The sequence below is a fragment of the Hydra vulgaris genome, chromosome 04 (genome assembly GCF_038396675.1).
Source record: "Hydra vulgaris chromosome 04, alternate assembly HydraT2T_AEP".
NCBI classification, from domain to species: Eukaryota; Metazoa; Cnidaria; class Hydrozoa; order Anthoathecata; family Hydridae; genus Hydra; species Hydra vulgaris.
In genome coordinates this window covers 39,853,207-39,865,766 of record NC_088923.1, presented here as the reverse complement: position 1 = coordinate 39,865,766, position 12,560 = coordinate 39,853,207, and the positions used below count along the sequence as shown (strand labels likewise).

Below are 12,560 nucleotides of genomic sequence, written 5' to 3'. Positions count from 1 at the left end.
ATTTATGTAATTTTTTTCGTGTTTTATTTAATTTGTCTTAAGGCACATGAAATATAATTTTGACAAAAAAAAAAGTTAAATAAAAAAAGTAAAAAGGTGTTTCTGGACAACAGATGTTTTTCTTTTGAACATTGTGGAAACACCAGACCTTTTATATTGACCTAACTTTGTTTTAGATTGTCGTAGGACAACAATCTTTATACCTCTGGTTATATACTGAAAAAATAAAAATGTCTCATACATAACTCATTTTCACAAAAAAATGGACATTTAACCTTTGTCTTCTGAGGTAAATATATTAAGATTTAAAGTTTATTTTAGTTTATAGTTTTAATTTAGTTTATAGTTTTAATTTAGTTTATAGTTTTTTTTAGTTTATTTTCAGTTAATTTTAGGTTCAGTTATCTTTTTTCTTACTTTAGACAACTTTATGGAGGAAATAAGGGGGATAGGTAAAAAAATTATAATTATATATTTATTTATATGTAAATATTACTTTATCAATTATTCTGAGGTATATTTTTTTCTCTTTAGTGTCTGGTAGAAGCAAACTGGTAGGGCTGTGTTTTATCTTTTATATATTTTGTACGGAGAAATATATGCAATTGGTGAAAGAATTATTTAATAAATATGACATTTAACTGCTCGCATTTTACTCATATTTTTATTTAAATAAAAATTTTCACATGTTTAACCCTTTTTAATTTACTCTCTTTTTTTTTAAAAATATTTTTAGCATAGTCTTCTGTTACTTGTAAAAATGGTGAGGTTATGCTTTATATATTGATAAAATTGCAAATATTTATAATTTTTATTATATACTTCTATTTGTAATTTTAGAGTTGTTAACATGAGTAGTGTAGTTGTGGCGGTATGGATGAGCCCGCCTTCAAATGGAGGGCTCATCCATACTGGGGTGTTGGGAGATACCAAAGAAAAAACAGCAACCAAAAGGTTGTAAATGTCTTCTATCAGTGAAGATATTTATAACTTTTTTGTTGCTGCTTTATCTTCGGTGACTTATTTTAATTTTTTTTTTTTTTTTTTTTTTTTTTTTTTACAGTATATTATGTTTTATATTTGATTTGTTTTGGTCTTTTTTAATAAAAATTTATTTGTTTTTTACCAATTAAACTTAAATATAGTTAAATTGATTCATTACCCAATTATCATATAATGATGCTACATTCTATTGTTAAAAATAATTAATTGGTAGTTTAATTTATTGAAAACACTGCTTTTAAAATTTACTATAAGCCAAGACAGTATACTTAGCTATATAAATGGAATTTATTGACATCTCAATTTGATTTTTTATCTTTAATGTTTATAGTTTGGCTCCTTAAAGTATTTGTTATTTTGCTTTTTAATTAAAATATTTTAAATCTATTGTGATGTCTTTTAAATTAAACTAAAGTTTATTAAAAGCCAACATGAAATAACGTCATAACACCGACAAGATGCATCATGAAAGCAACTTAAGTATGACAACAGGCTAACGAAAAGCAGGTAAATTGTTTTCCAGTTTTGTTTTGTTTTTTTGTGTTTTTTATGTCTACTTATCTGTTACAATTTTTATTTTAGGTTTGTCATAAGACGCATTAATGCAATATAAAAGATCAAAGTGTACTTAATTTTTAAATTTGTTATACACGTTTTTGTGATTAAAATTATTAAAACATGTGATTCAAAATCAAAATTTTTAGCTGAAACTTTATGTGTTAACTTTTCTTTTTAAGATGTAACAACTAAAGAAGTTTTTAAAAAATTTGAGAAACCATGGTTCAAAATTTCCTAAAATTTGGGTGATTTGATGCGGAATTACCCCTAATCTTGACAGAGAATTTTTGGGTGTTGATAGAAAACCATTTTCTAGGGCTTCATTTAGTTGCTCACTAATAGTTTTTGGCATTTCGCTATCTACACTTTTTAGTATATCATCATCTTCTTCACTTACTAATTCTTCAACTATGTCCTAGGAATTTGTAGGGTGATTTAAATTTGTTACATTTAATCTATTATATATAGTTTTAACATTATTTTTGTACTTTTAAATTTGATGATTTAAAAACTTCACCTATGGGCATTAATTTGTTTTCATCGTAATGTAGATAGTGCAGTAGACTACTTAATTCAATCCTTCCCTCTTTGATTCTGGAGGTTAATGCATTAAACAAATTGACAACTTGTTGTAATATTCAGTTCTTTTAATTTAGTTAGCATAAACTCTAATGCAATGTCAGCAGTTATAAGGTTTGGATTGTGTCGACTATGCCCATCCACTGCTGTTTTACTGGAATTAGCATGTTTACTAGTGCAGAAACAATTTCATACTCATTATCTGAAACTTTTAAAGAATCATTAATACTGATATCAACAAGCGCCTTTTTTATGCAATTTTTTAACTTATGAAACCTTTCAAGCATTAACATTAAGCTACTCCATCTTGTTTTACAATCTTTGATTAAATTAAAGTTTTTTCCAAAGTCATTTTTTACATATTTTTAAAGACTGTCATCATTTTTAGTTATTGATCTTTTAAAAACCATCACGATTTTTCTAACTTTATTAATCACAGGACCAATTGCTTTTGTTAGGAATTATTACGCCTTCAATTGTTTAATCATCCACTATAAAGCAACTCTTATTACCATCATCATCGCTATCTGATTCACAGCTTTCACTTAATTTAAATTCATTTTCCAAATTTTCAATGTGATCATTAACGTCCTTGACTAAATGTCTCTACATACAATTTGATGCTGACGTATTACATAAAACTGAAATAAAAGCCAGTTAAATACTGTGAGCAAAGCATAGGTGTTAATTAATCTGTAATAGTTTTCTACAATACTATTTTCAAGATTTAAAAATGCAAAAAGTTTTTCTTTAAGTAAAATTACACACTTTTGAGCTGGCATTGTCTCTACATCTTTACTAAACCTAATTTCCAAAAATTGCCTCTATCATGTAAATTGATTCATTTAACGGCACTTCGAATTGATGTCCATTCATTAAAAGATATTAAAAACTTAGTTCCACAGTTAATTTTTTGTCTTAATTCATTTCTTATAACATTCGTTCTATTGTTAGAGAAATTTAGTACTGATTTTTTAACAGTATTTGGAGATTTAGGTATGTTAACAAATCGCCTCATAGCCAGCTCAGCATGTATATCAATAGAAGTGCATATTATGTTGAAAGAAATCCCATCTTTAGCTGTTAATCTTGAAAGCACCTCAGACAAGCTGTCTTCTTTATTCATATTCAATAAAAAATATAACCTAATTTTACTTTTTTTACTCTGTGGTTCTTTTCTGATGTCAGAGAATGTGCTTTTAAATTTAGTTTATGTAACTGAAGTAGGTGCAAATAAAGAGCTTTTGTTGATTAGCCAGTAATTTTTATTATTTTTTTGGATTGGCTTAATTTGCACATTGCTGTTTCACTTTCTTTGTTGCACAAAAAATGTTTCCATATAGGGGTTTTGCAGTTGAACTCTTTGAAATATGACATGGTATCATAATTTGACGAATCACAAAAAATATAAGTTGAACTTTTAAAGTTCAATAAATTCAAATAAATAAACTCTGTTATTACAAAAACACAATATAAATCAATACAAATAAATTTTTAATTTTTTTCCCATTATTGCTATTGTTATTATTACTTTTATTATTTATATTATTTGTATAACTTAGTTTTAATAATTAAAACTAATTCCTTACAAGACAATACAAGATTGATTAAACTTACTTTAAACTTCTAAATTTGATAGCTTTGTTGTTACTTTTGTTTCATTTGACACAATTTAAACACGGGTATTAATCGGTAAACGCAGATTTTAATTGTAGTTTTATAATTTTCAGGAAATTTTTAAAATAATCCTGGGAATTCAGGGTTATAAAATAAAACAGGATCCCAGAATTTTGGGATCCCGGGATCCAGAATTGCAAACTATACTCCAAGCATTTTTGTATTTTCAATAAATTTTCAATAAAGTACTGATATATAGAACAAGTAATTCAATAATGTACTGATATATAAAATATTTTATGAAAATATAAAAACTGTTTAAATTAATTCAAATGGGGAAAAAGTCTAATGAAAATATTCATTCTCTTTCCTAATTTAACAATAGTTTAAATCTATAAATAAAGCTTATGAAAGAGAATACTATGTTAAAGTAAATGTTAATGCCCATAGATATGGAAAGGCTCCTAATATTTATTAAGGTCTTAGAAGTGTATATTGTGATTTTTGTGACTTTTAAATCATATTACTCTGACCCCAAGCATGATTCTCCAAACCTCAAGTAAAAAAGAAAAGCTAATTTTAAAAGCAAAGTAATGGCTAACAATTAGTCTCAAGGGTATGACTAGACAAGTAATCAAGCAATCTAGCTGTTCAAAAATATATACAAGAGACAGCATTAAAAATATTTTGATAAACAATATTCTGATAAGAATTACCACTTTTTAGCCAATTAATGTCAAAACGCAATTGATTTGCTGGCCAGCAAATATATTATGTTCTCAAGAAAGATGATTCTGCCTGAGATAACTGTCTGCAGATAATGATAAATAAAAAGTTATGTCAAAGATTTAGCCTACAAGAAAAGAAGGAAACCAAATATATATAAAAACTAAATTGAAAAAACAAGTATTGTTTGGAAAAAGTCACTTCAAAGGTAATACAGAGATAATACACTTCAGAAATGATTTAGTTAGACTTGAAAACTACTTCAGTAGTTTGCAAGCTTAACTAAAAGAATATTAAATAAAGTTCATTTTAAAGGATTACCAGAAAACCATTGAATAATAATATTAAATGTAAATAAGTCCAGCAAAAATAAACTAACTTGATATTTTACTCTAGTTTCATGTTTGAGGAAACACTCATTATCATGGTGCTATTAAAGATAAATAAAATTATAATAACCTTTCCTATCATGTGCATTTACATAACATATGTATGTATTAGTAATTCAAATGTATATATGTTTTTAACTATGTGACTTATATGACCTAAGTATAAAAGTTTCCTTTTATATTTAGGTCATGGTGTTATTTCTATAAACCTTTTTTTTTTTTTTTTTTTGTTATTCACCTTCTCAAGGCCGATAAGGCCACTACAGATGAGGAGGCTACTTAATAGTGGTTATAACCCTCTCTCAACTCTATAACTCCAAAACACGAACCTTGACGAACAAGGCCGCTGCGCGAAGAAACAAGTTGAGCGCGGTACTACCAGGGACATGGTGGGGATCGAACTCGGAACCTCTCGCTTATGAAGCGAGTGCTTTACCACTACACCACTACTGCATACCTTAGTAAACATATCAATAATGAAACTTAGTAAACATGGTAATCATGAAACTAGTTCATTGTTTACACAGAAAAAAAAAATTTTCAAAACTTTTTAATTTTATCTTCTAAATTTTTCAAAATTAGAAAACAAAACAAACAGAATGTCTTTACAATATTAATAAAGTTTACAATAGTATATAAAAATAGATACTTCTTCAGGTAAGCCATCACATTTCTCTTTTTGGGGAGTGTTTGTCAAAGAACCATATAATAAAAGATTTTCTTCATCCGGGTATTTCTGATTAAAAAAAAACAAAAATTATTTATATATTATTATTATAAATTAATAAAACAAACAAATGATTAAAAAAATTATTGAACAGCAAAATATTTATATAAAGTAAAATAAAAATTAAAAAAAAAAAAAACGGCCTTTAAATTTACAAATTACTCTTGATCAGTACCATTAAAATTGCTACCTGACACCTGGTAACATGACATTTGGTACCCGACACCTAGTTTTACTGGATCAGGCCAGAAAATAACTGATGAGTAATTTAACATTTTGCTAAATTTGTTAAATTTACAAATAAAAAGAAAAGTAAAAAATTAGTACATCTATTAAGAATAAAATAAATATCATATTGCATTTTTAATTTTGTTTCTAAAACTCTTTTAAGAATCTTAAATTATTATTGTTTTGTACTTCCAAGACTGTAGGCAAAACTTTTTAAATATCTTCACTTCCAACAAGGCTGCAATCACTATTAGAGTTGAAAGTTACTGGAAAAGAAAAGATGAACTTTATAGAGCAAGATAATGATTAACAGATAACTTACAAGATTGAAAATTAAATGAATCAGGCAAACAAGATTAAGGGAGCGAATTCTAAAGAACTGATGTTCAAGGAAGAGTAGACAAATAAAAGTTTTCGGAGCACTTAGGAACAGTCACAGTAAAAGGATAAAACTTTGTTAAATGATGAGCAACGCAAGACTGAATTTTAGTAGATGGGACAAGAGATGTTAGCTCTTTAGAGCAGTACCCATCATAGTATTTATAGAAAAAAGAAAGAGCAACATTAGGACTATGTGACAATGGAAAAAGGTTGGCTGCAAGAGCAAGTCTAACGGTGTTTACAATGCCTTTTAGTGCTTTGTCTAAAAGAGAAAGGGCATCATTCAATGATCTACTCCAGATATGGCAACAGTATTCCATACAAGGGCAAATTTGAGATTTATAGAAATAAAGAATAGAATGTGGAGTTACAAAGTGGCAAGCAAAATAAAATGATGCAACCTAAGCATTGAATTTAATATATGGTTTCCAAGAAAGATAGGAAGGAAAAGTTAATCCTAAAAGACAAAGGGTAGATGACTCATTGAGCAGATTGTCATTCATAAATATAGGAAGATCTAAACTGTTACGATAACAATTAAACAAAAAATTAAGGTTTATCTGAGTTAAAGTTCACTAGCCACTGAGAACCCCATGTTGTAGCAGAAGTAAGATTCTTTTTAAGCTCAAATGCCCCCTCCAAACAATCAGAGAGTGTATACAAATTGATTGCAAAGGCTTGTGCAACTGCAATCAAAAGGCTTATTAAACTTCAAGATTCAATATTATAACAATAAAGGTACAAAATTAGAGCAGTAGTAGAAATTTTTTATCATTATTAATGCGCAGAAGTAAAAAAAATCTAAAAAATATCTATTTAACTTTTAATATTTAATTCAATCAATTTTTAAATTAATTGAATATTTGATTAAATTGAAAAATATTTAATAAATAACTAATGTTTAATTAATATTTAATGATAAATTTTTTATTTGATTTATCTTCTATTTTATATCTCAACTTTAATTTTTAAAAACGAGAAAAAGTTTAAAATTATTCATTCTAAATTTATAGAAAAAAATGTTGATATTTTTAAAACTTTCAAAAAGAGTAAATGTTTAAACATTTACTCTTTTTGAAAAAATAAGACTCTTTTTGAAATAAAAATAAAAATAAAACTCTTTTTGAAAAAAAAAATAATTTAAGTTTACAATGAGGAATATTAACCAATAAAAATTTCAAATAAATTTTAAATCTTAAGATTTAAAATATATTTGAAATTTTTATTGGTTAATATTCCTCATTGTAAACTTAAATTATTTTTTTTTTTAATTCATATTAAAATATTTTGCAAATTTGCTTTGTTAAATACTTTTAATACCTGCAACAAAAAAAAAAAATTTCCTGGTTGGTAACTTGTGCCAATTTAATCAAATCATTTTTATCAAATAATTTGACCAATTTAAGCAAGACTGGGGTTTAAAAAAATCTAAATTAAACCAGGGTTAAATTTTTATTTTATAAAACCACAAATTTAACTTGAGTTGAATTTTGGGTTTAACAAAATAAAAATTTAAAATCAAGCCTCACTCAATCATTAGCTGTGGCAGGAATAAAATATAAAATACTTTTATAGATGATAAACTAACACTAAAAAAATCAAATTAAGAAGTGCTAAAACTCATTTTAAATGCAGAGAAATCAAATGTATGAACACTGAATTGTCAAGCAAGCAGGTAAATCAAGAGTGTTAAGAGTTTTTGAAGCACTTAAGAACAGTCACAGAAATGGGATGAGACTTAATTGAATGACGAGTAACACGAGAATGAATTTTAGTATATGGAACAAGAGATGCTAGCTCTTTAGAGCAATGCCCATTATAGCATTTGTAGAAAGAGAAAGAGAAGCAACATTACGACGATGTGATATTGGTTGGATGTTGGCTGCAAGAGCAGGTTCAACTATGTTTATAATGTGTTTTTGCACCTTGTCTAAAAGAGAAAGGGCATCATTAGAAATTCCACCTTAGATATGGCAACAGTATTCCATACAAGGACGGATTTGAGATTTTTAGAGATAGAGAATAGAATCCAAAGAAAGAAAGTATTGATCTCGATAAAGAGATGCAACCTTAGCAGATGCTAATTTTGCAACAGATTTGATATATGGTTTGCAAGAAAGATCGGAAGTAAGAGTTAATCCTAAAAGATGAAGAGTGGATGACTCATCGAGTACATTACTGTTCATAAATATAGTAAGATCTAAATTATTGCGATAACGATTGGCTGAAAAAAATTGGAGTTTTATCTATATTGAAGTTCACTAGCCACTGTGAGCCTCATGCTGTAGCAGAAGTAAGATCCTTTTCAAGTTCAAATGCCCCCTCCAAGCAATCAGAGAGTGTTGACTTCTTATCACGACAAGAATAAATGGTAGTATCATCAGCAAACAATGCCACCTTAGATGTGAGAATATCTGGAAGATCATTAATGTAAATTAAAAAGAGTATAGGGCCAAGGATAGAACCTTGAAGAACCCCTGAAGTTACAGAATAAGAAGAAGAGTGCTGTTCATCGATGACAACTTTTATACTATGCTTTGTCTTTAGGTGAGGTGACAAAGTCTGAACCATACAAGAGAGGTGGAATAAGGGATATGCCCTTATTATTAATACTATTAAAGATTCTCCAGAAGTCACGAGAGCCTAACTTTTGAGATGAGATACAAGATTTCATGACCTGAGAATAGCAGGCTTTAGCATTAGACAAAACCTTTTTACAATCGTTTCTAGCAGTAAAACACAGACATCTGTTTTCTGGAGAATTGTTTTGCTGATAGATATGGAAGTAATGGTTTCGATTGGCACAGTGTGAGGAAAACCATGGAGGAGAGTGAGGCTTGACCTGAAATCGCTGAGTGGGAACAAAAGATTCTATGTCAGCCTGAATCCACGAAGTTATGTAAGAAGCACATTTGTCAACAGGAAGACGAAAGATTTCTACCCAAGGGCCATCACGAAGAAAATCACCGAAAGAGTCCCAGTCAGATTTAAGGTGGTTGTAAGAGGTACAATGATAGGGGGATTCAGGTGATGAAGAAGAATGAGATATTAGTTTTAGAGAGATCAAACTGTAATCAGAAGCACCCAAGGGTGAATGTGGAGAAACTAAGCACTGACTAGGATCAGAAATAACACATAAGTCGAGTAGAGAAAGTAAATGATTCGGGTTGTTTGGAAAGCAAGTTGGAAAGTTGACTATTTGTTAGGGATTGAGAAAGGCAAAAGTTGTGGGCTTTAATGCCTGCACTTTTATTCACTGCACTTTTGATGCCTGCACTTTTAATCACTGACACTAGAGCCAAGCCATTCAGTGTGATGAGCATTAAAGTCACTAACAACAACAATATAGACTGATGGATAAAGAGAGAGGGCTTGGTCAATATGATCAGAAATAACATCAAAAAGAGTGCAGTCTTGAGATGAAAGAGAGCCATTCAGATATAGAACAAAGAGAAAGACAATAGAGTGAAGTGGTGCTAAACGAAAGCACATGAAAGAAAAGTCTGTGGATTCAAACCTAGTTTCATGACAAATGGGTGAATTCTTACGAATGTAAATGCCGAGGCCAAGCATGTGACTATTGGAGTCTTTACAAATTAAAGGAAGATAAGCATCAACACTAAGATTGCAAGATGAGACAGCTGAACTCAAAATAGTCTCACAAAGAGCAAGTAGGCCTGGTGAACTTTGCAAGAGATAAGACTCAACAGAAGAAAAGTTACTTCGAAGACCACAAATATTAGTGAATGATAGGTTTAGAGAACTTGGTGATGGTGCTGGTTTTTTGTGTTTTATAGTTTTTGGTACTTTATTCAATTTTAAATTTGATGAAGAACTTGACTCAAAGCATAGATAGTACTCAGAACACTGTCTAATAGCCCAAGCAATTGCCTCATTACTATTAATAAACCTTAAGCCGTAACAAAGGGCTCCAAATGTGGCTTCAGCAATGCACACCAAAAGTACAAACAGGGACACCATCCATGTGCAACATGGCACTGTTAATACTTTGATATTTTTCAGCTATTGATGGAATAAGCCTCTTTGAGAGCTACCATAGAGTTCGAGAAACCTGACTACCAGCCAGCCTCAGAACCATAAAACTGAGTTTTAGAGCTGTAACCTCATTAGGAGATAATAGATTGAGTTGCCTAGTCATAAAAACAGAGACACCAGCAAAATCCATGCATTGAGTCAAGAAGATCCAGCATTCAACATCCTAAACTGGAAACAATGTATTAAAAATACATCTGCGCCAGCCTAATAGATAAAAAAGGGGTGCAAGGCTGGTCAATAGATAGAATCTGTTAACTCTATAAGTCTTTGCCTAGGTGGCCTTTTACAAGACAGTAGCCGGATGCATTTAACATCTGCCCAAGATGATATTTTTATCGAGACACCATCTCTAGCCTTAATTTAACCAAGACCCCCAAGGCAGGGGGTGTTTTAAGTCGGAGTTAGCATCTCCTAGCCTTTGCCTAAAAAGGCGTATCCTACAAGGCAGCAGGACATGAAGCAGATTGTACTGGGTTACATGTTACCAGTAGCAGGATAATCTGACCTTACAGTTAATCTTATTTACAAAGATTATAAACATAATACTATTTACAAAGATGATAAATAAATTAAATCTTATTTACAAAGATAATAAACATACTTTTTATCTGAAACAACAACAAATACAACATCAACAAAATAAAAACAGTATCGTAATTTTGAAAACATGTTATAAATTGTTAAATTTAAACAACTCTTTGACATCAAACTGGACTGTAAAATTTTATCAAATAATAAAAATAATAAAAATATTTTTAAATAATAAAAAGTTCAAAAAATATTAGTTGTGACTTCAAACTATTAAAAATTATAGCATGCTTATAAGCAAAGCTGATAAAATTTAATACACAGCATCAATAGCATGTACAAAATTATTATTTAATAGAAGTCTTATATGAAACAAATAAAACACTGAATTCATTGATATAAATGTTTAATAAATAAGATCACCTCCTTGACACAAACCATTTTTAACTGGAAAAGATTTAGTATTAACCCAGACCATACTACTGTTTATGACTATAAAACTGTTCATGATTATATGACTGTTCATGAACACATGACTGTTCATAACCAGCAAGCCACACAGTAAGCTGTTGTAAAATTAAACCAAAACTTGGAAAAATTAAGAAATAAAGTATTCTATCATATTTTATTAAAAACCTAATAATGTCAGTAAAACAAAATTTATTAATGTGTTAGATCTAATAGGAGAGATCAAAAATATTGAATAGGATCTAAAGGAAATTTAATATGAAAGATAAAAAATATCTACATTTTTAAGTTTAGTTAAAATAGTGTGCAGTGGGTTGAACAAATTGTGATAGTGGTCTTGAAAATGGCAGCTCATTTTTCGTTTTAAATTGGTAGCTTATTTTTCTGTTTTGCTTAATTCTTCATATTTCTTACAGAGTTAGATCAAATAATTTTATATTGTTAATAAAATAAGTCTAAATCATGGATTTAAGGTAAACTACTTTAATGTATAAAATCTTGGTTAATTAACATATTTCAACAATAAGTTTTGTAGTGAAGAAATTCTAATTTAAAGAGACTATTAAGTGAAACACCATAAGAAACAATATTGTATCCTATCTTATTTTAATCTATGTTAACAATCATGACACAGGTATGAAGAACTATATAATAAAATTTGGTGATGATGCCAAAATGTAAATGCTTGTGGTATTTACTCTTTTAAAGTAAATACCACAAGCCAAGATTTAAAATATCAAAAAGTAACATAGTAATAGAAAAGGCAATTCAAAGTAACAAAATGTAAAATAATGCTTATTTGAAATAAAAACTTTAGTTGTGAAAAAACAGACTTGATAATGATGCTATCTCAGTCACTTCTCAAAACTGTTTTAAAACAAGAGTCAATGAGTTATGTTTAACAAAGATAGACTGCATTTCAAAGCGGCATCTGTATAGCTTTTTGAGTAATGACTAAGGAACCATTAGAAAAAATACAGGGTAAATTTAGGGCAATTACAACTTCCCTTTACATAGAAGATACTTTTAACATTTGTGTGAACATCTTTTACAAGTTATCCAACTTGGCACACTTTTATTTCAGTTTCTTATTAATTTTTTTGTTTAATGCCCATGGTTCCATACTTATGTGGTTCAGACAAATTTTCATTATGTAATTTTTTTAATTTAAATATAATATTGGAAAACTGTTGGAGCAACTTTTTAAACTAAATACCATTCCTGGAAATTATCAGATCTGGTAATTTGGGGGTTTTAAATCAAAAATTTTTGTTCCTAGAAATTTGGGGGTTTTATATCAG

General features: G+C 28.8%; 1 protein-coding gene across 2 annotated transcripts in view; it reads right to left on the bottom strand.

The window, feature by feature from the left end:
• Positions 1-12,560, bottom strand: part of LOC101235562 (potassium voltage-gated channel subfamily KQT member 4) — a 61,228-nt gene that overhangs the window by 46,429 nt on the left and 2,239 nt on the right. For both annotated transcript variants that reach the window (XM_065796334.1, XM_065796335.1), the window contains exon 2: positions 5,521-5,607. In XM_065796334.1, the coding sequence (XP_065652406.1) occupies positions 5,521-5,607 (87 nt within the window). The remainder of the gene's footprint in view (positions 1-5,520; positions 5,608-12,560) is intronic.